Here is a 24,737-nt window from a genome sequence, read left to right as displayed (position 1 = left end):
CCAAGGCTGTGCATATTTTCAACGAGACGAGCCACACCCTTGGACTAGATATATCAGTGCTCCAATTGGACCATCATTTTACTAATGTTCTATACACCCATATGTCTATGTAGAAGATACCTAAAGTTTCATCCGATAAATCTTAGTTTATGAAAAGAGAAGAATCTAGAAGACTTCTATAAAAACGGGTTATTTTTTTGTTGGTAATTACTCATTGCAATCACATTGCATTTCATCATACATCCCTGTGCAGTGTGATCTCTTTACCGCGACAGAGCAATATCATCAATTCTCATGATCATCTTCACGGTCTCAGCAGCAAGCTCAATAGCACTGGTGCTGACCAGCAGGGGCTGCAGAATGTTCTCCTCAGTGATATCATCCTTGACACCTCCACTGCGAATGCTGACACCAGCGTTGTGCTGGCCCTGGGCGTGACGGTGACGCAGCTCAGTGACGACCTTAATCGAGTTCAAACCAGCATTTTCGGCAAGAGTGGTAGGGATGACCTCCATTGCATCGGCAAAGGCCTTCCAGCAGATAGATTCGGTACCTGTAAGCTCACGAGCCCGCATGGCAAGGGTGTGTGCAACCTCAACCTCAGGGGCACCACCGCCAGCAATCAGAGCGCGCTTCTTGACGAGGCAGCGGATGACACAAAGGGCGTCGTGAAGGGATCGCTCAGCCTCGTCCAGAATCAGGTGGTTGGCGCCGCGGGCGACAATCGACACAGTTTGGTTGGTGGGGGTAGTAGTGGGGGCCTTGATACCAGTGACCTTAACGTAGCGGGCGCCCGAAGCCTGGACCTCCTCAACAAGGTCAGCAGTACCAAGCTTATCTTCGGTGAAAGAGTCGACGTTGGCGACGGGCTTGCAGCCAAGAGACTTGCAGAGGAACTCAACCTCATCACGCTCGATATCCTTGATGGCGAGGATCTTCAGACGAGACAGGAAGTGCAGGGAGAGGTCGTTAACAGCGTCACGCAGAATAGATTTCTGGATCAAAAGCACGTTACACTTGGTCTTTTGAATCTTCTTGACCATGTTGAGCAGGTACTGGCGCTCTTCCTTCAGAATTTTGTCCATCTGGCGGTAGTCGTTCACGACGATCTGGTTCTCCATCTAAAAAGAGGAAAAAGTCAGCATAAATTCGGTGCCATATTCCAGGGCCTAAACACGTACGTCAGGCTTGGGCGGGCTCAGTTGGAATTGGATGAGACCTATCCGGGCCTTCTCAATTCTTGTCGGACCGCCGCTGCTCTTGATAACGGGCTGGTTCAACACCAAGCCATCAATCATCTCACTGTCTTCAATGGTACCGCCGACCTTCTTCACGATCCGAATGTTTCGCAAGTCAACGTTCTCAGCAGTCTTGTGGTCCACAACCTTCAACACAGAGTCGACGGCCATAGGGCCCAGCAAGCCAGAGTGCTGGGAGACAATTTTCGATGAGAGAGAGGTCGAGGCAGCTTGGAGGAGGGTGGCACGGTCGGTCAAGTTGATAGGGCGGGACATATTGTGGAGGATCTCGACAGCGGCACTGGCAGCACGCTGGAACGACTCGGAAATGACGGTAGGGTGGATGCCCTTGGAGAGCAAACGCTCAGCAGCACCGAGCAGACTGCCGGCAATGACAACGACCGAGGTTGTTCCATCACCAGCCTCAACATCCTGTGCAGCACTAAGGTCGACCAGCATACGGGCAGCGGGGTGCATGACGCTCATATCCTTCAACATGGTGTTTCCATCGTTGGTCTGCGGGGGGTTAGTCGGGGAGGTCATCGACAGGAATTGGGCGGCTGGCATACGATAATAGTGTTTCCCTTGGGGGTTTGAATCTATAAAAAACATTAGCATCATGCGAACTGGTAGTAATCATGGTCGACCTACCATCTTATCCATACCCCTGGGTCCCAATGACTGTCGCCTCGTTAGCCCCTCATCTCCGTAATCGGTCAGGTTTTAGGTATGCGTACTGTGCGAATAGCATCGGCGACGGCTGGGAATCAAACATCAGTATAATGGTTCGTTAACAAAAAAAGAAAGAATGACATACCCCGAGCTGCCATAATGTTGGAGGCCCGCACGGCCATAGGCTTCTCCTTGTCCTGCTCGCTATCAGAATTCAGTCCACACAAAAGAAGTTCACGAATCGCACCTTGAAGGAGCTGTTGGCACCGGATCCCTGAGCCACTGCGGTCGCCATCTTGAATGTTGATATCAAAAAGCAACCTTTGTAAAAACAACAAACAGGGGAAGTAGAATCGGCGGTGGTGGAGTGAACACACAGAAATTCTGCGAGGTTCTGGGGCGGTGATGAAGCTTGGCACTGATTAGTGAGTTGAGCTCGGCCACCGCAGCTCTCTGCTACATCACCATCTCCATTCTATTCCAATTTACCATCAAGCTCCGTTTTTCTGCCGATTCAGCATTTTCGACTTTTCTATTCTCTCTTCTCCTTTTCCTAGCTACTTCCCGTCTTTTGTCTCGATTCTAGGTCCTCAGCCCGAGGCTGTCAACACCTCTCAGTATGCCTAGCGCCACGGGACAGAACTGGGAGAAGTACCAGAAGAACTTTGCGGACGACGAGGAACCAGAGAAGAAGATCACACCTCTTACAGATGAGTAAGTCTTTTCGCGTATTAGGATGCACAAGGATTGCCGCCGAATTCTGTCCAGTGATGGATCGCTGACGTCTCACCCCCAGTGACATCGCAGTACTCAAGACCTACGGCGCGGCCCCCTACGCAAAGGCACTCCAGAAGCTCGAGAAGGATATCAAGGATAAACAAGCAAGCGTGAACGAGAAGATTGGCGTGAAGGTGATTATTTATTTAGCTCTTGCGATCCCTTGAACCGGCCGAAGCTCATACCCGCTCCAGGAATCCGACACCGGTCTCGCACCTCCACACCTTTGGGATGTTGCTGCTGATCGACAGCGCATGGCTGAAGAGCAACCGCTGCAGGTGGCTCGTTGCACAAAGATTATTCAGGACGAGAAGGACTCGGACAAGAGCAAATATGTCATCAACGTGAAACAGATCGCCAAGTTCGTGGTCAACCTAGGAGAGCGCGTGAGTCCGACAGATATTGAAGAGGGCATGCGAGTCGGGTAGGTCTTATATTTGATCCGCGTTTATTACTAGGGGGATGCTGATGAAGATTTAGTGTCGACCGGAATAAGTACCAGATTATGCTGCCGCTCCCGCCCAAGATCGATCCCAGTGTGACAATGATGACGGTCGAAGATAAGCCCGATGTGACCTACGGTGATGTGGGTGGCTGCAAAGAACAGATTGAGAAGCTACGAGAGGTTGTGGAGATGCCATTGCTATCACCAGAGCGGTTCGTGAACTTAGGTATCGACCCGCCCAAGGGCGCTTTGCTCTACGGTCCCCCTGGTACCGGTAAGACTCTTTGCGCTCGTGCTGTGGCCAACCGAACCGATGCTACATTCATTCGTGTCATTGGAAGTGAGTTGGTGCAGAAGTACGTGGGTGAGGGTGCTCGCATGGTCCGAGAGCTGTTTGAGATGGCTCGGACAAAGAAGGCCTGTATCATTTTCTTCGACGAAATCGATGCCGTCGGTGGAGCTCGTTTCGACGATGGTGCCGGTGGTGATAACGAAGTTCAGCGAACCATGCTGGAACTTATTACCCAGCTGGATGGTTTCGACGCCCGTGGTAACATCAAAGTCATGTTTGCCACTAACCGTCCCTCCACACTGGACCCGGCGCTGATGCGTCCTGGTCGTATCGATCGAAAGATCGAGTTCTCTCTCCCCGACGTTGAGGGTCGTGCCAACATTCTGCGAATTCACGCCAAGAGCATGTCTGTCGAGCGGGACATTCGATGGGAGCTTATTTCACGACTCTGCCCCAACGCAACTGGTGCGGAGCTGCGCAGTGTTGCGACTGAGGCGGGTATGTTTGCCATCCGTGCCCGACGGAAGGTTGCGACCGAGAAGGACTTCTTGGCATCGGTGGAGAAGGTGATCAAGGGCAATCTGAAGTTCAACTCGACCGCCACATACATGCAGTACAACTAGAAATATGAGCTGGTTCTGGCATGGGCATGGTGCATGAGATTGTACGATCACTTCAGTTTTCTTTTTGCATGTTGGTCTGGAATATTCAATCTCGACCGTGTGAACGAATCTATAATCTACCATACTTCCTACTTTCCCATATTCCGTTTATAAAGTACTGCGTATATACTAGTTGTTTAGTTAGCCTCGTACTTACAAAGTAGTGATCCACCCGATCGCCAATACATAAGCATATTGAATGCACTAACTTACCGATATCTCGGGGTCGGAGAAACTAGATTCCGCGATCGTGGGAAGATCGTATATCCGGGGAAAGGGATGAGAAGACACATCGGCTAATGGCTTGAAACAAAGATGATGGTGCTTGGGTATGGAGCGAGTGAATTTTATGTATCTATGTCAAGCCAAATCAGGTATATATGTGCTAGATAGTATCAATGCCCTCATTTCACTATGTATGTTGGAAGAATGCTTCATAGTCCATGATCATGAAGCTTGATCTACGAAAACGGGGTCACGTGTCACCCGGCAGCCCGAGGCAAGTGACGGCGCACGAAAATGAGCAGGACCCGGTGCAGCCAATCAGCACGCGTTCAATTGTAAAAAGCTGGAGATTATGTCAGCACCAACTGCCATCCGCAAGCCGAATTCCATCGCCGAAGTTGCCCTGCTCTCGAAAGGAAGTTCTTACACCTCTCCCCTCAACCAATCTTAATCTCCACCGTGATACCGGTGCATTCTCTTCTTTCGGGTGTTTAGGGAGTCCCTTCTCTTCAGACCCGTCATTATGAGCTCCATGAGCTTGCGGAGCTTGGCTCCCGCCTCTAAGGTCAGTAGCCGACTTGCGATGATTTTCGGCCCGGGTGCGATGGTTGGACTGACCGAGTTGTTTGCGAATTATAGGTTTCCCGCATCTTAAGGGATCAGAGACGTCTTTTCTCCTCAACTCGCCCTGCTGGTATGCAATGAAATCCTTCAATTCGGTCACGTCACGTCCTCATCACTAACCGCATCCTCGACAGCCAAGATCTGGGCCAACCAGCCGCTGCGCGCCAAAGCCGCCAATGGCTACATCTCTGAGAAGTACCCTGTCATTGTAAGCCGAGACTACCGCACAAAGTGAATGGATATAGCGAGACGGAGTTTCTGACATGTTGCAGGACCACGAGTACGATGCCGTTGTCGTCGGTGCCGGTGGTGCCGGTCTGCGTGCTGCCTTCGGTCTGGCCGAGGCTGGCTTCAACGTTGCCTGTGTTTCCAAGCTTTTCCCTACTCGTTCCCACACTGTCGCCGCTCAGGGTGGTATCAATGCTGCCCTTGGAAAGTATGTTTCACCCCAAAACTTTCGCATGAAAGTGGATTTGACCCCGGATCGGCAACTAATTGGACAATAGCATGCACGAGGATGACTGGAGATGGCACATGTACGACACTGTGAAGGGTTCCGATTGGCTTGGTGACCAGGATGCGATTCACTACATGACCCGTGAGGCTCCCGCCTCCGTCCGCGAGCTCGAGGGATACGGTTGCCCCTTCTCCCGTACTGAGGATGGCCGTATTTACCAGCGTGCCTTCGGTGGTCAGTCCAGGGAGTTCGGAAAGGGTGGTCAGGCCTACCGTTGCGCCGCCGCCGCTGACCGTACCGGTCACGCTCTGCTGCACACCCTCTACGGCCAGTCTCTGCGCCACAACACCAACTATTTCATCGAGTACTTCGCCCTCGATCTCCTGATGGAGAACGGTGAGTGCCGTGGTATCATTGCTTACAACCAGGAGGACGGTACCCTGCACCGTTTCAAGGCTCACCACACCGTTCTGGCCACTGGTGGTTACGGACGTGCCTACTTCTCTTGCACTTCCGCCCACACCTGCACTGGTGACGGTATGGCCATGGTTGCCCGTGCCGGTCTGCCCAACCAGGATCTGGAATTCGTCCAGTTCCACCCCACTGGTATCTACGGTGCCGGATGTCTGATCACCGAGGGTTCCCGTGGTGAGGGTGGTTACCTGCTCAACTCCGAGGGTGAGCGTTTCATGGAGCGTTACGCTCCTACCGCCAAGGATCTCGCCTCCCGTGACGTTGTCTCCCGTTCCATGACCCTGGAGATTCGTGAGGGCCGTGGTGTCGGTCCCGAGAAGGACCACATCTACCTCCAGCTGAGCCACTTGCCCGCTGAGCTGCTGCACGAGCGTCTGCCCGGTATTTCCGAGACCGCTTCCATCTTTGCTGGTGTTGATGTCACCAAGCAGCCCATTCCTGTCCTGCCCACCGTCCACTACAACATGGGTGGTATCCCCACCAAGTACACCGGTGAGGTCCTGGATGTCGATGAGAACGGCAACGACAAGGTTGTCCCCGGTCTGTACGCCTGTGGTGAGGCCGCCTGTGTGTCCGTCCACGGTGCCAACCGTCTGGGTGCCAACTCCCTGCTCGATCTGATCGTCTTCGGTCGTGCTGTGTCCCACCGTGTCCGTGACACCGCTTCCCCCGGCAAGCCCCACAAGGAGCTGGCTTCCGACGCCGGTGCTCAGTCCATTGCGGATCTTGACTTCGCTCGCAACGCCGACGGTCCCAAGTCTACCTTCGAGGTCCGCAATGCCATGCAGAAGACCATGCAGACTGATGTCAGTGTGTTCCGTACCCAGGAGTCCCTCGATGAGGGTGTTGAGAAGATCAGCGAGGTCGACACCTGGTACGACCAGGTCGGTACCAAGGACCGCAGCATGATCTGGAACTCGGATCTTGTTGAGACCCTTGAGCTCCGCAACCTGTTGACTTGCGCTACTCAAACCGCCACTGCCGCTGCCAACCGTAAGGAGTCCCGTGGTGCTCACGCCCGTGAGGACTTCCCCGACCGTGACGATGAGAACTGGATGAAGCACTCCCTCACCTGGCAGAAGAAGGCCCACGGCAAGGTCGAGCTGGGCTACCGTGCCGTTGAGGCCAACACCCTGGATGCTAACGAGTGCAAGCCTGTGCCCCCCTTCAAGCGTACTTACTAAGCGATTCTTGGGAGGAGTTGAAAGAAGATACCACGTCCTTGTTTCAGATGTTCTTTGGGGTCATCTGCGAGGTGAAAGTAACGTGGTATTGACGGAGGAATCCACGAAAAGAGCATGTTTTCTATTTTGACTGTTATTTTACCATCCTGTATAGCCATATTTCCTATTTCCTTTTAACTTAACAGGCGAAGAGTCGGTGTACTGAGTGCTTTTCCTCACTTTGTCTGATACACTGGAATTTTCTTTTTAATTGGTTCTCAATATATTTCCTCCATGCGTAAAGCCATAGAAGGTGGGACTTGAAAGTCTATCTCTATTCTTTGATGTCTATTTCCAGCCACTGAAACATCCCTCGATATTGAGTTAGTTCCTGGGCAACGCTGACCGTGGCGTCTACCTGTTGGATGACCCTAGTCTAGACCTTGGAATTTCACTATGTTATATGGCAGCAATTGAATGTCTAGTATGTACTGTCCATGGCACATAATACCCTCATAGATCTGTTTAGGTTACTTGTCTCTGTTGTGACCCAGCATTATTACAATCTTAACTTGAACTTCTAGGTTTACATGGGCCATTGTAAACTAACTGAAAACAAAGAAACATGTCCTTGTCTTTGATCAAGATGACCCTTGTCCCCTACTTTCAAAGCCACTTTCTACTATATGGGTCAGAGCAAACTCGAAATAGAATCCCTGTACTGGCTCGTGACTTTCCCTCTTCTTTGCCCTCTCTTTTCCTTCCCATCCCAGTGCATGTCCAGTGCCTTTACTCGCGTTCTTTACCACAGTCTTTTACTACTTTTCGTTTCGCCTTACGCTTCTCCAGAATGGATCTCAAGGAAAACTTGGTCCCTCGAACAGACACCACATGCACTGGCAATAAATTGTGGTATGTCTGCACTGCTGGCGACTACAAAGGTTGTTGTTCAAGCAATCCGTGTACGTCGGGGATATGCCCAGATGATGATACCACGACCTCGTCTATAACGAAGACCACAACAACCTCCAAATCCTCGAGTACCTCAAGCAATGATTCAACATCAACAAGTTCCACAGAAGGGGCTACTACTGCGACGGCCGAAGCAACCTCGTCTGCTTCAACCATGGGAAGCAGCAGCCCAGGTACTATCGCATCAACGACATCTACAAGTACCTCAACCGCGGCTCCTGTAACGTCCAGCTCTAGCAGTCACTCAGCCATAATTGGCGGAGCTATTGGAGGTATAGTCGCCTTTCTGTTCATAGCAGTAATACTGTTCTTTTGCTGGAAGCGCAGACAGCGCATGAAAAACACCGAACCCCTCATTATCGACCACGGTCAATTGCCCTCATCTTGGCGCATGGGACGTGCAAGGAAATATGGCAACGGTAAGCACAAGGACCCCCTCCTCAAAGAACAAGTCATTAATATTCGACACAAAGGCTCTACATACCCTCACTTCGAGCCCTCGATCACAGACTACCACGAGAACACCGTCATTTCTGCCTTGGCAGGAGGCCTTAATGTATCAAGAACAAGCCCCAGTCCAGCTGGCGATGCATCATGTGCGGAAACAATCCCCGCCATCCCAACGGCTGAGCTTCTCGCCCCCATCCCCAAGCGACCAGGTCACACACCCGAGCTCCCAGATACAATGGCCCGGCGCATGCGAGCTGAGCTACCATCCGACTCTCAGAGAGATCTCATTAATGTGCCACTGAATCAACGACAAGGGCTGATGATTTATCAGCGGGGTGGAATTGCCAATCTTCTTCCTCGGGACTCCTTGGAGCTTTCTTCGACATCATCTTCACCAAATACTACCAACAGCAGTCCAAATACTGGCTCGAAGTCCGTCGCGGGCCTTGTTCCGCCTTTCAAAAGTATGAGTCCCAGACTTGTGGCACGTAATACGGCACGGAGAGTAGTCACCGAGGAAGGAGTTGTTATGGGTGCGAATCTGGATCGGTATTCTGGAGATCCCAGAGTAGAAGACATGGAGCGTCCCATTGAGGAAGGGAATAGGGTTGGCAATGAGATCAGAAACGGGAACGAGAATAGTGACGCCGATACGAAAAAAGGCAAGGAGAACACATGGCAGTCGCAGGACCATGTTATGAGTTTCATGAACTTTGATGGCAGCCTACCGTTGACCGATGTATCTGAGGCTGGTTGCTCATATTATGAAGCGGAAGGACCATCTCCTCCTATCTCTTCCCCCACTTCTATTTCTGCTTCTCCGCCAATATCTTCACCTATTCCGAACAGGATCGGAAACATGACTTTCATAGATATGGGTCCTCTTTCGCCGACGCCGAGTGAAGTGCCTCCTGCTTATGAGGCTGAGGAAGGAATTGAATTTGAGGTAAATGGGGAGAGGAAGACGCCGGCTAGGACTATGGGAATGGGGATTAGGCGATTTGGCTAATCCTATATCACAAGGTGTCTTCTTCTTCTTGGCGTTTTGTTTGACAAGTCAGAACTTCTTTATGTAATAGTCTCAGGTTTCTTAGCGCACTTCCAGGGCTCTTGTGCTTCTGGGCTGCATCTATTCATGAAAAACATATTACACATGTACATGAGGACAATCAATCGATTCAATGCTACAACACTCGAACCCGGGGAATAGCGATATCCTTAAAATGTTACAATAATTTGATTCAGGTATGTGTTAGCCTTTTCATTCAATTTTCTTCTTTTCATAGATGTACTGCACCATCGACGATCCTTCCAATGACCATTATCCCTGAAGGCTGGGTGAGACGTGTGTAGCTTGTCTTGGAAGATTTGTGAGTATGAAACATCTTTCACTTCTACTATGTCCTTGAGCAGTAGCAGATCCTAGCTACTATTCTAAAACCCTATTCTGATAGCTTCTAGCCCTGGGGGCTGATGTCTACTTGGTGGGAAAAAGTGAACCAAAAGAAATGTATGCCTTTTTTTTCTCTAACCGAGAAGATAACCCAAGACCGCTGATATTTTTGATGATATACTGCACAAAACGACTCCACATCTATTCAATCATAGATACTTATAGCAGCTTCTTCAACACGGAAGTCTGCTCCATAACAGCCCGCTTACTGGTGCCACCAATGGCATCCTTCAGCTCAACAGCACGCTCATAGTCAAGACAAGCCTGAACATCCGCATCGAAGCGAGAGTCCAAGCCCTGAAGCTGCTCCAGGGTCAGGGTGTCCATGGGGACATTGGTGCTCTCAGCAAGCTGGACCACGCGGCCGGAAATGTGGTGACCCTCACGGAAGGGAACGCCCTTGCGGACGAGGTAGTCGGCGATCTCAGTGGCCAACATCTCGGGAGCCAAAGCGGCAACCATCTTCTCGGGGTTGGCAGTCAGGGTAGACAGCACACCGGTGGCGATCAGGATGCTGTCGCTAACGGTCTTGATGTGGTCGAGCAGGGGCTCGATGCTCTCCTGCAGATCCTTGTTGTAGGTGGTGGGCAAGCCCTTGATGGTCATCATCAGACCAGCCATCTGACCGAAAGCACGGCCAGACTTGCCGCGGAGCAGCTCCAGGCTGTCAGCGTTCTTCTTCTGGGGCATCAGGGAAGAGCCGGTGGAGTACGCATCAGACAGGCGCACGAAACCGAACTCCAGACTGCTGTAGATGATCAAGTCCTCAGCCCAGCGAGAGATCTTGAGCATGAAAGAGCTACCCCACTGCATGGTCTCCATAGCAAAGTCACGGTCACCAACGGAGTTCATAGAGTTGTAAAGCAGGTCATCGAAGCCCAGCTCCTTGGCCATAGCCTCACGGTCAATGTTGAAGGGGTTACCAGCGAGGGCACCACAGCCTAGAGGGCTGCGGTTCACACGGCGGATCACCTCGCGCAGACGCTGCAACTCACTTGCGAACGCAGTGGCGTGCGACAGCATCCAGTGGGACCAGCGGACGGGCTGGGCCTTCTGCAAGTGGGTGTAACCGGGCATGATGTAGTCAATCTCCTTCTCCGCACGGGCAATGGAGACCTTGACGAGGTCGCAGAGCTGGGTGTCCAAGATGCGCAGCTCATCGCGCAGCCACAAGCGCATATCGGTAGCGACTTGCTCGTTACGCGAGCGACCGGTGTGCAGCTTACCGCCAATCTCCTTTCCAATGATCTCGCCGAGACGGCGCTCGTTGGCAGTGTGGATATCCTCGTCGTTGGGCTTGGCTTCGAAGGTGTCTGTGCGCCACTCCTCCGAGATCACCTTGAAGCCGCGCTCGATCTCGGCGAACTCGTGGGGTGTCAGGATACCGTTCTTCATGTTGGCACGGGCGAAAGCGATGGAACCGGCGATATCCTGCTTCCACATAATGCGGTCGTAGGGCAGGGACTCATTGTACTTCACCATAAGGGGGTCGAGGCCCTCTGGTCATTTTTTGTTAGTATGAGTCAATGCGGCATTGGAGGTTTGGTGGGGGAAATGGCGGGGTTGGAAGGGTTCTTACGGGTGAAACGACCTCCCCAAAGCATGTTCTCGGCGACAGCCTTGTTGCTCATTATGGCGACTTGGAGGGTGGTCAATTGGTATGGAATTGGAGGTTTACAGAGAGAAGAAAGATCAGGAAGGGTTGGTTGACCGATAATGGTTTGTCCAAGCCGATCATCGGAACGCTAAGCCGTTTTGGGGGATCGACGGTGGAGTGCTTAAGTATGACTGATAGCGCCCTGAGTCATAATAATTAACGAAAATTGCATATCCAAAGAAGAAATTAGCATATGTTTGGAACTACAAGTATTACACTTCATCAATTTGGGATCAGTAGAAACGAAAATTTCTAGTGTCGTGGGTCAATTGGTTGATTTTCTACAAGGCATCCTTATCACTTGCCAATGGACGAATTGGAGCGGGCGACAGTGGCTATGGGCAATATGCCTGGTCCCTGAAACCCAGACCGCCCTTCAAGCCACGGATTTACAAAGAGTAGAATTCAAGCTATTCAACGACCACTCAATGATGTCCAGCCACCTTGATTTGAACAGAGTCGTCATATTGCGAGGTATATTTGACGATCCATGCTCCAGGGCGATTTTATTGCAATGCAGAGATGTAGTTCGTTGAAAGTTTGGACATCAAAGTACATCGTTATCTAATTTGGGCCACAAAACATTCGTCCTGGACGTGACAGTTTTTTGCTCTCGCGATCGGCCATCTCGAAGGGTCCAATCTCTTGGTTATCAAGTGACGCAAAGACCAGGGTCACGTTAACACAGCTCTTACACAGGGTTCGAAGCCAGTCAATGATATGACCAAGATTTTCAGACTCCTTCTGGGCTGGCTCGGCGAATTCGGTGTACCACAGCTCCTGGCCAGATATCTCCGACTTCCAAGACCAAGCAGATGTAATTCTTGATGTTTGTGGGTCCAGCTCATATCCTATCCCATGAGAGAAAACCGCATCTGCCCGGGCGGTACTGATTGGAGGCCCGTACTTGGTCATACGTGTTGCTCTGATGAATTGAAGCATTAGCATTAACCACCGAAGAAGAATAGCAGAAGATGCACATACATCATGAAATTATCAAACGCATATTCAAATGATTGAATGTCACGGGGTGCTGAATCGACCCGCACATCTTCGAGTGTGCTCTAGTTTAGTTTACCCACCGACTAGATCTAGTCCTAACCATATATATGAATATTGTGAATTCTAGTTAAGCATCTTATATCTATCAAAGGCCAGGAGACATTCTGTAAATCTGTATTTTATGACATGAGATAGAAGAATACAGCCGCGTCTTATTGGAGTGATACCAATGGAGATGTACTGAGGCCTTGCAATTGATTCTTACACAAGAAGGCCATGCTGCTCGGTATCGAATGAAATACAGCCAGCTGGAAGATAGCCAACTCCAATTCTCTTAAACTGATCCGACTGCACAGGAGTAATCATCAACACATAGTACCTCAAGCTGCTATTCAAGCTTAGCAACCGATCGCGCGACTCATATCCCTCTCTCCCAATAACAACCACCTTATGTTTATGCAATTTAATGCGACGAGGCCGATCATACCTCAACCATCCCCATTCACGCTCGTACCGGTCCTTAATCAAATACCCACTACCCCGAGTATGTTCCACCTTGCACCTATCAGGATTAACACTTCTAATTCGCGCCCGGATTAACGCCTCATCCAACTTAACCTGATGGCACCATTCCACTCTCTCCGCATCAACATCAATATACTCTATTGCCCCATCATACGCCATCCACGACCACGACGGTGGGGCCCGCGAACTCATATACTCGACCTGCCTCAGCCCTCTTGACTTTGGAGCCCGAGTCCACAGCAAGCATCTCCACACATACTTCTCAAAAATCCCAAACTGACACGCTGTCCCAAAAGTAGACGCGAGTCGCTTCTCCAAGCCCGATATTGCAAGTGCTCTATCTGTTTTATTGGTAATATCCAGGCGCATGTACGTGCAAAAAAGGGACTGCACAAGCTTGATTCGAGATTCCGTCGTGCGCATGCCGAGACCTTTGGGAAATCCAGGATCGCCTAAGAAGAGTGCCCGCGAGTTCCGCATATATGACATTGTTTCGCAGCGAACTCCATCTCCACACTCGAAATATGTTTGGTTCGCCGTGAAATGGATTGTTCTTCGTGATAGGGCCCGTTCCTGTAAGACCCAGGCACGTTTATTAAGCGGACCACTCGCAACGTCTTCGTCGAAGGCATCGACTGTCGAACAGATATATAGTGGGCCATGGGTGGGTGAGTTCATCGGGACATACGATGAGAGATTTTTGGATGAGACCCGTTCGTTGGCTTTTGAGCGGTGTCTGGGTGGTTTGCGTCGCGCGAGGAAGCCTGCATCGGAGTCTTCGGCGGATGTTGCGGCGATGGTGAAATAGGCGTTACTGAATACTGCTTCCATGCATGGCGCTTCTTTATGCCAGTCTTTTAAATCGTCTCCATATTGAATTATGCAGAGCGAATCGATCCACAAGTAACGTATTTCCAATGAACGGGCCACTGTGATAGCGTCGCGAAACGTAAGAGGTAAATCGGAGAGGTGAAATCCGTTAGTTTGTCTCTCGTTGAGATTGTCAGCTGAGAGACAAAACTCGTGTTTACGGTCTTCCGATAGCTTGCCCCAGCAATGGGATAATGCAATATATGTAAATTTGTCTTCTGGTGGATCAGAGTCGGCGAATGCGCGCAAGTAGCTATTCCCACTGGAATTATCAGTTGGTAGGATCTTTTCGGACGGTTTGATACTTGTAGATCGGAGAAAAAGTCTATCTGATAAGTCCTTTCCTACATCGAGTAGTCGACTAGGTAGCTCTCTTTGGTGTGAAGGATTGGAATTTGGATTGCAAACGTAGGCCCCATGAGTATAGTCACAAACTCGGAGCCACTCGCGGAACAATATGAATCGGATGGGACTGTCTGATGCAGGCAGCTCTGGAAATCCCATTTGTACATCTGCGATTGGCTTCGCATTCCTCATCAGAGGAGTACATATTCTTAGTGCAGGCGCTTGACAGAGGCTAGACTTGTTGCGGACATTTTGTGATCGAGTGCGATCCTTCTGGCAAACATTACAAGGCTTCAGCTTCTTATGAACCTCAGATATTGTTGATTGTTCGTCGAAAGTCAGGGTATCGCAACGCTTGCAGAGATCTGCTGCCAAGTCCAGGGGTTGAGGGAGACCAGTCGTTGCAGTCGTCGTGTCCAGCCTTTGGAGAAGCTTTTGCGCGAATTCATTATCCACAATGTGAATCCACGCATTCTCTGCATCACGTAGGAAATGCATTCTTTCTTCATCTTTCTTCCGCATCATCGAATCTCGTTCTTTTCGCTCCTATATTCGAAATATAAGTCTCAGAAGATGATACTTCTTTGATTCAGTCGTCAATATTTCTACACCGAACTCACATGCTGATCACTCTGTATTATTATCCCATCCCTCTCTGTTTCCACCCAATAACTTGTTCTGTGTCGCATCGACTCCCTTATATCTTGATACGCAAATCTCATCATATCCTCATCTTTCCAAATTCCCTCCGTAAAATAAGTGCTATTGTCCATAATCGGTTATTCGCTGTCGATCTTGGGGTCGAGTATGAGCAGAAAGCGTCACCTGGGCTACCCTTGATCGAAATTAATCTGGGAGTGGTCAGGTTTGAATAGCAAATAGATTATTGGTACATTTTAATTCGTAGCAATGGAGGAGACAGAGAACAGATGGTGGTCTCTGCACCAGACTGCCGCTAGTAATCCAGCAAAGCAGTAGAAGGCGCGGGGGATTTGGTGGCAGATGCTGCATAGGCTCTGTAGCCAAACAGAGATCTGGGATACGGTAAGACATCCTCCGCAATCCCCGATTGGTTGAATCTGGAGTTTGCGGTCGATGCTTATCATCGCAGAACAACACGTCAGGGCTCGGAAACATCTTGAACCAAGGTGTGCGCCATTGAGATTCTGAGAGAATTCTCGAAAATGAAGGGGATTTTCAATTTTCCAGTCGGATTGTTTAGAAGTGGACCTGAGCACATGAACCTATGATAAGCGGACAAGCGTAACAAGTAGGTACTTGCTGAGGCTGAAATGATTTTGTGTATCGGAGAAAGATCTTTGAATATTACTAAGAGTAATGATTGATTTATCCAGCTTATATATGTTTCCCTTATCCAGAGGCGGTCCCCGGGGTCCCTAATTGAAGAGATGTACTACATCCTTTATTAGTAGATGTAGGACAAAAAATATATATGTATTCCATCACCCACTTGAGGAAATTGTACCACAAGCATCTACACAGAATACAAGCATACCTCCAAACAGAAAGCATCTATAGACAGCTTTTTAATATCATGATGTTTAGGTACCTAGGTATGTTCCATACTTATGTCGCTATATGTCTATTAGTCTGACGGGTAGTAGGTATATCTCTATTTTAAGGCCGGCCGTTATCCCATTGATATATTGAATCAATCACAAAGCTCGATAACCACCCACATCACAGTCGTCATAACCTCACCACCAACCTTCTCCATAACCCTCCGACTAGCCTTATTGGCCTGCGCAACTTCAGTATGCACCCAAGCAGTAGTCTTTTCTCGCAGCGTCTCATCCGAAAAATCAAGTCTATCAGCCCCAAAGATCCCGGCAGGATCCATACCACGCCGCATGGTCTCCTTGGACAAGCAGAGCGCGAGACCCTTGCCCCGGTGCTCAGGCTCAACATGCAAAGTGGCCAAAGGCCCATCAACACCCAAGAAAGCCCACGCAATAGGCATTTCATCATCGCCTTCCGTGGCAGGCTCAGTATCACAATAAATCGCCATACCAACCAAGCTGGATAACTGCGCCTTCGATCGAGGAATACTCGTTCGACTCTGCACAAGATCCAAATGCGAATCCAGAACACCTACTGTTCCATTCCGATCATGGAACCGATACCCGTCAGGCAACGGGATCTCAGCCTCACCATCCTGCATCGTAAACTTCTCTCGCGGAAAGAAAAACTTGCTATACGGCGGGTTATCATAACGATGAACCTTCAACCCTGGTAAAAGCGCCAGACTCGACGCGTCACCGACATCGGGATGCGGGAAAACGCCTGACTCCAAAAGTAGAGTAAACAAGCCGGTATGCAGCGTTCCAATTAGAAAAGCCCGAGGATCAGGCGCAGGGATCAAGGCAACGCCATTCCGCGACTGCGCTTCAGCTGACTTTGTCTCACTGTCAGGTGGCAGGGAAGCCAGGTACTCCGGCAACAGATTGGCTTTAATATAAACGAGCAATGCCAATAGCTGCTCACGGGCCAGGTTCAGAGAATCAGGATCGGCGGTATGCAGGGTAGCGACCGTATAATTAGAATCCAGGCTGGCGTGATTGTTGCTTTCCACTGCGGCGGGACTGGACCCGTCACTAGGGGTGACGGTGACAGCCGATTGCGAAAGCGGAGCTGAACCGATCGGCTGGATTGACGTGTGCTCCGCTTCAAGGCTGGAATATAGGATGATCTGGGTCTCGCGGCCGCGGAAGAGATCCACCCGCGCAGCCAGCCATGGCTTGTCAGGGGATGGGGAGCCCGATGGGGGGAATGTAGCTAAGATCTTGGCAGTGGGCGCTGGGTACGCGAGTCCATGTTGGATACGTCGCAAAAGTGCAGAAGAGAGTGGTAGATGAGAGGCTAGCAGAGGCAGTAGCGTGGTGGCCCTGTCATCGTGCTCGTAGATGCGCGTTTCTGGGGAATGATTTTCGGCCATGTTTTTGTTTTCTTTTTTTTAATCTCGATTCGGGCGACGATTATTCCCGAGAACCTGGTTCCGCAAGACTGGACGTATCACACGCTTATGACCCTGACGATCGGGACCTTTCAGCTAAGCCCAGCAAACGGAATAAACTTGGGAGACTATTGAGGTTGGGGTGAAACTGTGGACTTGACAGGTTGACGTACGCTTATGTCCGGGTTAGTGAGTCACTCTGCGGGTCGCGTGAGTGGAGAACGAATGGCTCCGTTCCTGGCTAGACCTAAGTAGGAAATTAATAAGACTTCTAGATTAATTCCGACGCGCTAAGAATGATTAACATGATTACCTGTACGGAGTCGAAGATTATCACCCTTAAAAGTATTTGTCACGCTGGTCTGTGCCTGTGGCGGTGCGGCACTATTGATTCTGACAGGGGATCCGCTGACGATCACTGTCATCTGTGCATTGGCGTGCGGGTCAAGGGCGATCATTCGGTGCTAAGTTGTGTGTGTTCCAGTGATTCGGGTCTAGTGTCTTACTTTGAAGGGTGGTGATGCACTCTGTACGAAGTATGTGAAGAATAAATGATGTTAAATTGTGTTCTGCCTAGACTATCTTCCAAGTCTGCAACGCCGGAAAATATACCCTCGACACGAGGATTCCCCAATAATCATTTTTATCCCGAATGAAAACAAAAGAAAGAATAGATTATGAAACCACAAAAGAAAAACAATAGTCATGTCTCATAAAGTTGGGGTGACTCTAGCCTCCCCTTTTTTTCTTCACCAGGGGCTCCGAGCGCCCACCATCCAATCTTCCATGGCTAACCATTCACTCCATCGGGCCTCTGCTGCCCGAATCTCTTCCTCGGATGGGTCCCGCAGTGGACGCAAAAACGGAGTCTGCTCGTCGGGTTGTATGTCGTAGGCTGTCTTGGTATCCGCCCACCCACTACTCTTGGCCGTGAAGAGGTAGTTGATGCGCTCTTGCTTGTAAATGCATCCCACACCAGCTTCCCAGCCATCACCAAAGAATGCGCGCATTGTAATAGGAGAGTCCTGCGCCGTAACAATCAAGCGCCGAACAAAAGGTCGGAGAGAAACATATGGCGGGGATTGCTGCGCAGATTGACCTGCCTCTGGAGCGCGTTGGAATGGAAGACGAATATTGATAAAGGCCGCCACGGATTGCACCGTCGGCGCATGTTGGCTGCACTCAAGGAAGTATTGCAAGCAATTCTTGTAGTGCGGATACCAGCCAGTAGGATCCACACGGCCAAACTCTCCATCGCCAAGAATAGATTGTGCCTCAGGGTAGCTTACTCCCTCGGAGTAGGGTGCCCGCCTGTCGGAGGTGCGTTCAGTCTCTCTCTCGACAGATCCTGGAGGGAGGTCTCAGATAAGATGACTAGGAAGGGGGAAATAGTAAAAAAGGGTCGCGTACCTCGAGCGAGACGCTCGCGAGAATAAGGATCGCATAGATCCATATGTGGAGAGTTTTCCCAGCACTCTCTTCCTGAGCCTTGCATACTGAGTGACATGATCGTATGTTGACATGTATAGGGGGTGGCTAAAAGTAGTCTAGAAGACTGGAGAAGTATTCAACCAAAGGTAAGTCAGATGGGGTGAATAAGATTAAGGTATGAGCATTCTGGGGGAGAGGGATAGGTCCTTATAGCTCCCGCACGGCGGGACGACCGAGGCCTCCCCAGGGTCGGTGTGATGTCAGAAACTATCACATATGAAGATCAAGGGCGGATTAGTTCGGGGTTGACAGAAGTGGATCAGGCAGGAGAAGCTATTGAGTAAGGCGACGAATGTGTTCAGCCACAGACAGAGCTTGAGCCACATCACCAGCCACGGGGAGACCGAGCTTGTGGCTCGTGCCCAGATAGCAAGGGATGTGGCTGTGTAGGTGGAGCCCGACAAAGAGATTGTCGCTAGGTCCTCCAACCACCTCAGTTCGGGTGCCACGTTAGCGTCCCAATAGCGTGGTTGAGCCCACTTAACTATTAATTAACATGATTTGGAAGAATGAGATCACAGATCTGCTTTTCGAAAAGATCGAAACTATTGTCCATTTATTTCTTGTCTACCTTTGTCTACCTAGCATATTCAATGAGAAATTGGAAAGGGTGAAAAGATTGAACGGTCTAGAACCCAGAACCTACACCAGTGTCAATGTTGACTCTCGTAACGATTGACCTGTGTGACATTCTTAATAGCCCCACTTAGTCTTTTTTTCGCGAAAACCTTGGAAAAAAAGAAGCCTGAATCATAAATATAATCATAAATTAAGAATTCGATCTCCGAAAAAAATATGAATCGGATGTACTCGGCCGATCGTTTCATGTCCGGCAGATTGACAAATCCTGCCTTATACCCCCCTGTTACGTAGGGACCGTTTCATCAATCTTAAAAAAATCAAGTTACATTTAACGGTAACCCTGGCAGTTGTAATCTAAGGTGTGATATGGTTCCTGAGCAAAAACGTGGGAAAAAAAAAAAAAAAAATCAGGCAAGATGCAAGGGGTGAGAACGAGGAAGCGTGTAAGACAGGCAGCGAAGAATGTAAGAATTTGCAGGGATGATCCAATAAACCCGCTATGAGAAATTATGATTTCAAGGTTCGTATTGATCTCGGTCACTCCGATGGATCGGGGGGTCAATCGACGATTACGGGGTCCTGAGCGTCTCGCGTCCAATGATCGCCCTCCATTTGCCATGACCGTCACCAATCCCGGCTTCCTGGACAGCGGACCATATCTCGCGCCAAGTAGCCCCAACTAATGCACATCAGATTGACGTACCCTGCCTCATTCCCCCGCCCTGCGGCTGAGGATGCTTTCTGTTTTAAAGGCGCGCCTGTCTGCAGTTTCATATCCCAACATCTCAACTGCATATTCGACATCCGACCACAGTCGATCTGGACTCAACACTCAATCTTGGAAATATCCCTGTTTAATACCGCCTTGCTTCGCTATTCTCCGACCCACACACATATTACATCATGTACAAATCCAACTATGATATCTACGTATGTTTGAGCCCATCCAGCACTACATCAAACATCAACTCATATTTCTCTCTAGAAATGCGAAAGCATTGACAGCAGACGCTCGCCACCACCAGATGAGCTGCTCTCCCCATTGGCAACGCTCTATCCGCATGTGGCAGCCATGCAGCCGCAGTACAACCCCAACAACTGCACCTTTACCGGTTACCAACAAACAAACTATTGGGCTGCAGCCTACACTACACAGCCCTTGGATGAGACAGCCGAATTAACACGACGAGGCAGTGGTATGTCTATTTCACAATTTGCTTATTTTGTTTCTACCTTCTGACTTTCAAACTCCAGAACAACCATGTCGCCGCTTAGTATCCAAGCTTCGTCGCTTCCTCAGCCGAGACGACTTGAAATATCGTCGACGGTCCGAGGCGACTACAAGAACAACACTCTTTTGATCTATTTTCTTTTATCATTCATCCGACTTATACGACCACATCTTTTGAGCTTTGCTTTATCTTCGACTGTCTTTCTTTCGATTCCACATGAATCTCACCAGTATCCCGACACAGGCATCCTGATCGGACTTGCATCTTTCTTATGTTGTCACTAGACTTTACTTTTTGTTTTACCAAGCGATGGGCTAGCAAGGCGTTTACGGGGGGATAGGACCGGGTTTCATGTTAATCTCGCCTGACGGGAATAATACCATGTATATAACAGGAGGCAATTCTCCAATGCAAATATAACAGCACATATTCAGACATACCTGACATTCCCAGTTGCCACCAGCCTCATTCCATACAAACCGAGACTCTAAAGCCGACGGCCAGATCTAGCCCAACCTACAACAAACGAGGCCCCATACCCTAACACCAACCAGGCACGAACAAGGCACCTACTCCACTCGGGCACAATCACCTGGACATGTCTAGAATGTCGGCAAAAAAAGGCCCCAACCCTAACCCCTCAATCACAAACGTGTCTCAAGTGACCAAACCTAATGAAACGCAGTGGCCCCTGCGCAGATCAAACGAAGCCAAACCCCAAGCAGCAAAAGATCACCCACGGGCTCCGCACTCAACAAACCCAAATCACCTGCGTCTAAGCGCTGACAAAGCTAACATATGCACGATGACCACGATAAGAGACTATTGCAATTAGGCTCGAGGGAGGCCTGATTTCGCAAACACAATTCTCTCATTGGCTTGAGTTTTCAATTTTCTTTGCTTTTTCCTTGGGAATGAAACAGGGAAACGAGACCTTGCGATTGCGAATAGTGATCACAGGATCCAATAATCAAGAATGATTCCATATTCCCTGCATATCGGGCTTCCGGGGTTTGCCCCTTGGTCTAACCGCTCATCGTTCACCACGCACTCCGTGCTGTGGCCCGGCCCGTGCAGATCCAATAGTTCGCCCCGTTTCACCAAGGTATTTGAGATGGTGAACCCTGGAGATAGGGAACCTGGGATTGGGTGAGGGGGTGATGTTGTGCAACATCAATCGACGGGATCTACTTACTCTCGCTGTGAGTATTGATTTCCTAGATCGCGAAGCAATAGTTCGAGGTTTGATTTGACTTTTCGGTCCAGTTCACCATTTGCAACTGCAACGTTGCTACATAGCGACCATGGATGAGGGGCGTTTACTATTGACCATAATTCCAGTTCCATTCCCCTATCTACGTGGGGAGAGAAGAGACCGATCGACTCGGTCCCGATCTGGTTGTAGTTCTAGGTGGGTTACAGTAGTAATTCTTGTAGACCGTGGACATGAAACGAGCCTTCACGGATCCTCCCGAAGAATTTAAAGGAACTATATTGCTTCTGCCTTGCATGCCGGAAAAAGGAACCGGATCCTGGCGGTATTCAGGATCCTGGGTCCTGGGAACCGGGCCGCGAGTCATAGGCGCGGACGTAGCCGTTCTTGCAGGTGTGGCTGGTGCGGTCGGCATCGGAGACGGCGAGTACTTTTGTTTTTTTTTTCTTGGTGTAGTGGGGTTTATGCATATTATTAATTCGCGTCATTGGGTCCACTTGCGTTTCCTTTTTTAATGCATGGGACCGCATGTGGGTATTCATCGGTTACATCGGGAGTAGGATGCTATTTTGGGTGTTATCGTTCAACAAGTTGCTGGTATCTTCTTTCAATTCCCTCTTTTCTTTTGCTTGATTTAAATTTTCTTTGGTTTGATTTGCATATATTGGGCGCGATGTGATATTGATGCATGCTTGGTCCTACCCTACCGCCGAATGGTACCCAATCCTGCGTATGCCGTAGATGAGGCTGGACTTGGATTAAACATGGATGTTTCTTCGCAATTTTGTAATTGCTCCATAAGAGCAACAGGCCACTGTGAACCGGACCAGAGCACAGCCCCACGTTGACATCCCTTGATTAAACTAGGGCTATTATGAACCTTGAGAGGCTCTTTATCTCTCAAGTCCTCACGGTGCTTGTATACATCCTACATTCTTCTTAAAGCACAGAGCAGAACATGAAGAGGGTATAAATTCATTATCAATATTACAACGCAAACACATCCAACCCCACGGCAGGATGTTATCCTAAACTCCATAGCGCCAGAGTGAACACTTCACTCAACTTCATACAGTTCCCAATTTTTGTCGGCAGCGGCTAAACGATGGTCAAACTTCCCGTCCTTTCCAATGCGGTCAAAGATAGCAGATGAACAAGTATTCATCACAAGATGGAGACAACGGGAAGGAGAGGGCATATCAAGTAAGTAGCCCAAGGAATATAAATCAGGAGATAAATGAAAATCAAATCATGGGCTGTCGTGTTCCATCAAGTCAATACTTCACAGCATTGTATGTCGTTACTGGGCATGAAAATACTGAGTCACCTTAGGCCAGGCTCGCAGATCCAGCGGCTGCTGTACCCCAACGCAGCCGCCTTAGACCGCCTCGAACTGCCTCCTGCCCACATGCTGCCGATGATCGAGCACCAGGGATACTACCATCCCCCATCATACCCATCTCAGTCCTACCAACCTCTCGACCAAGCATATATCCCGCAGAAAAGCTGATCGCCGAAAACAGGACTACAACACCAGCACTGATGACCCACGTCATGACTGTGGGGCTGACAGGAGCTGTCGAGTCCGTGAGACTCGCACGTCGACTCTTCTTAGATGTGGAAGTCCGATCCTTGGGTGAGGTAGATCGTCGTTTGGTCTTTCCTGGCGGACCAGACGGTGGCACGGGGGAGCGGGGGTCACGACGGAGAGACGGACCCACGGGGGCGCTGGCCTCAGCATACTGGGGCGAGGAAGCATTTTCATCATCACTCTCCTCTCCCATGGCAACAGAGACACCAACAAGTCGAAATGAGGATGGTTGAGCGGGGCGGGGGGGGAGTGGAGGGTGGAGGCCGTTGGTTCTCGGGCTTGGGGAGGCCACGAGCAGCAGCAGCACAGGACAGAAGGGTAGATAGGCTGGCTCTAAGGGCAGCATCATGGTCCGCATGGTGAGAAGGTGATATCATATTATAAGGACTATGCTGAGACTGAGGAGATCGGCGAGACTGCCGTGAGCCAGAAGGGTAGGACTCTCGACGAATGGCAGTGCGGCGACTGGAGTTAGACAAGATACTGGGTTGAGAACGGCGGGACTCGCTTGGTCGAGTCCAGGAAGGATCATTGGTGAGTGGTGGGTGGCTAAAGACGTTTGGTTGAGGGACAAATGGTGAGGGACTGATCCCCATTCCCAAAGCAGTAGAAGTATCATCTTCATCATCACTAGAGGCTGCGTCGGACTGGGCCGAGGGTACAGATCGTGGAGCAGGCAAGGATGGACGATGAATATCCTCATTGGAGCTGCTCATATTTGGATCTGGATCACTTTCACTCTCTTCATATTCCTCTTGACTGCTGCTTGCCAGACTAGCCTCGCGCGACGAATAGTCAACATGAGCTGTCGCCACCGCTGCGAGATGCTGCATGCGCCGTCGCCGACTACGGTGTTGATACATGCCAGCGTCTCGAGGTTCCACGTGAAGACCAGTTGTGATTATGTCGTCGTTTGTGGCGGCTGAAGATAGCGATGAGGATGATGGTTGGGAAGAAACATCGATCCACGAATCTATGTAATACCGCAGTGAGTACATGGTGGACGAACGATAGGGCGCAACGGAATATGCATCATTTAAACTCGATCTGCAGGCGAGATTCTGCAGGTCCAAGGGTATAAAAAGGCTTCCTAACATACCTTCAGATCTCATGGGCGCCGCACCAGACGATCGGGGCTGACCATGTTCTCTCGGCTGGCCATCGCGCATCAGTTGACTTGCGGCTCTGGGCTCCCGCACCTGACCAAGAGGGTCGCAGTGATTTGGTTGCATGGCCACAGAGATGTAAGAGAAAGTGAAAAATAGGGTAAAGATATCTTTTGAATGATATTTAAAAATGGGAGATGGGAACTGAAGGGTCAGGCCACCCGGTGTTGGAAGTAGGAGCGGTC

General features: G+C 49.9%; 11 protein-coding genes across 11 annotated transcripts; 4 read left to right on the top strand and 7 right to left on the bottom strand.

Moving 5' to 3' along the window:
• Positions 1 to 263: 263 nt before the first annotated feature.
• On the bottom strand, positions 264 to 2,205 carry N7503_007370 (chaperonin-containing T-complex subunit CCT4; the record flags this gene model as incomplete). The annotated part of the gene is made up of 7 exons (XM_057066917.1): positions 264 to 1,121; positions 1,182 to 1,754; positions 1,808 to 1,837; positions 1,890 to 1,919; positions 1,976 to 1,998; positions 2,056 to 2,107; positions 2,158 to 2,205. 7 exons carry the CDS (start codon positions 2,203 to 2,205, stop codon positions 264 to 266), a joined length of 1,614 nt encoding a protein of 537 aa, XP_056920598.1.
• Positions 2,206 to 2,529: 324 nt separating this feature from the next.
• rpt1 (proteasome regulatory particle base subunit RPT1) lies at positions 2,530 to 4,047 on the top strand (the record flags this gene model as incomplete). Its single annotated transcript, XM_057066916.1, has 4 exons — positions 2,530 to 2,624; positions 2,707 to 2,821; positions 2,882 to 3,111; positions 3,168 to 4,047. The coding sequence occupies 4 exons, from the start codon at positions 2,530 to 2,532 to the stop codon at positions 4,045 to 4,047; spliced, it is 1,320 nt and encodes a 439-aa protein (XP_056920597.1).
• A 787-nt stretch (positions 4,048 to 4,834) lies between these two features.
• Positions 4,835 to 7,050, top strand: N7503_007368 (uncharacterized protein; the record flags this gene model as incomplete). The annotated part of the gene is made up of 5 exons (XM_057066915.1): positions 4,835 to 4,876; positions 4,951 to 5,005; positions 5,070 to 5,143; positions 5,208 to 5,371; positions 5,442 to 7,050. 5 exons carry the CDS (start codon positions 4,835 to 4,837, stop codon positions 7,048 to 7,050), a joined length of 1,944 nt encoding a protein of 647 aa, XP_056920596.1.
• Positions 7,051 to 7,879: 829 nt separating this feature from the next.
• On the top strand, positions 7,880 to 9,460 carry N7503_007367 (uncharacterized protein; the record flags this gene model as incomplete). The annotated part of the gene is made up of 1 exon (XM_057066914.1): positions 7,880 to 9,460. One exon carries the CDS (start codon positions 7,880 to 7,882, stop codon positions 9,458 to 9,460), a length of 1,581 nt encoding a protein of 526 aa, XP_056920595.1.
• Positions 9,461 to 10,063: 603 nt separating this feature from the next.
• On the bottom strand, positions 10,064 to 11,575 carry N7503_007366 (argininosuccinate lyase ARG4; the record flags this gene model as incomplete). Its single annotated transcript, XM_057066913.1, has 2 exons — positions 11,484 to 11,575; positions 10,064 to 11,403 (listed from the first exon to the last, which is right to left on the bottom strand). Exons 1-2 carry the CDS (start codon positions 11,533 to 11,535, stop codon positions 10,064 to 10,066), a joined length of 1,392 nt encoding a protein of 463 aa, XP_056920594.1. The 5' UTR covers positions 11,536 to 11,575.
• Positions 11,576 to 12,125: 550 nt separating this feature from the next.
• Positions 12,126 to 12,476, bottom strand: N7503_007365 (uncharacterized protein; the record flags this gene model as incomplete). The annotated part of the gene is made up of 1 exon (XM_057066912.1): positions 12,126 to 12,476. The coding sequence occupies one exon, from the start codon at positions 12,474 to 12,476 to the stop codon at positions 12,126 to 12,128; it is 351 nt and encodes a 116-aa protein (XP_056920593.1).
• A 348-nt stretch (positions 12,477 to 12,824) lies between these two features.
• Positions 12,825 to 14,825, bottom strand: N7503_007364 (HET domain-containing protein; the record flags this gene model as incomplete). Its single annotated transcript, XM_057066911.1, has 1 exon — positions 12,825 to 14,825. One exon carries the CDS (start codon positions 14,823 to 14,825, stop codon positions 12,825 to 12,827), a length of 2,001 nt encoding a protein of 666 aa, XP_056920592.1.
• Positions 14,826 to 15,975: 1,150 nt separating this feature from the next.
• Positions 15,976 to 17,259, bottom strand: N7503_007363 (uncharacterized protein; the record flags this gene model as incomplete). The annotated part of the gene is made up of 1 exon (XM_057066910.1): positions 15,976 to 17,259. The coding sequence occupies one exon, from the start codon at positions 17,257 to 17,259 to the stop codon at positions 15,976 to 15,978; it is 1,284 nt and encodes a 427-aa protein (XP_056920591.1).
• Positions 17,260 to 18,026: 767 nt separating this feature from the next.
• On the bottom strand, positions 18,027 to 18,784 carry N7503_007362 (uncharacterized protein; the record flags this gene model as incomplete). The annotated part of the gene is made up of 2 exons (XM_057066909.1): positions 18,027 to 18,625; positions 18,688 to 18,784. 2 exons carry the CDS (start codon positions 18,782 to 18,784, stop codon positions 18,027 to 18,029), a joined length of 696 nt encoding a protein of 231 aa, XP_056920590.1.
• A 1,469-nt stretch (positions 18,785 to 20,253) lies between these two features.
• Positions 20,254 to 20,711, top strand: N7503_007361 (uncharacterized protein; the record flags this gene model as incomplete). The annotated part of the gene is made up of 3 exons (XM_057066908.1): positions 20,254 to 20,280; positions 20,336 to 20,546; positions 20,605 to 20,711. The coding sequence occupies 3 exons, from the start codon at positions 20,254 to 20,256 to the stop codon at positions 20,709 to 20,711; spliced, it is 345 nt and encodes a 114-aa protein (XP_056920589.1).
• A 2,412-nt stretch (positions 20,712 to 23,123) lies between these two features.
• Positions 23,124 to 24,618, bottom strand: N7503_007360 (uncharacterized protein; the record flags this gene model as incomplete). The annotated part of the gene is made up of 3 exons (XM_057066907.1): positions 23,124 to 23,719; positions 23,775 to 24,359; positions 24,486 to 24,618. 3 exons carry the CDS (start codon positions 24,616 to 24,618, stop codon positions 23,124 to 23,126), a joined length of 1,314 nt encoding a protein of 437 aa, XP_056920588.1.
• Between the last annotated feature and the right edge of the window lie 119 nt (positions 24,619 to 24,737).

The sequence above is a fragment of the Penicillium pulvis genome (genome assembly GCF_028828015.1).
Source record: "Penicillium pulvis strain IBT 33274 chromosome Unknown contig_5_segment0_segment0, whole genome shotgun sequence".
Classification (NCBI taxonomy): domain Eukaryota; kingdom Fungi; phylum Ascomycota; class Eurotiomycetes; order Eurotiales; family Aspergillaceae; genus Penicillium; species Penicillium pulvis.
This window is presented reverse-complemented; position numbering and strand designations above follow the sequence as displayed.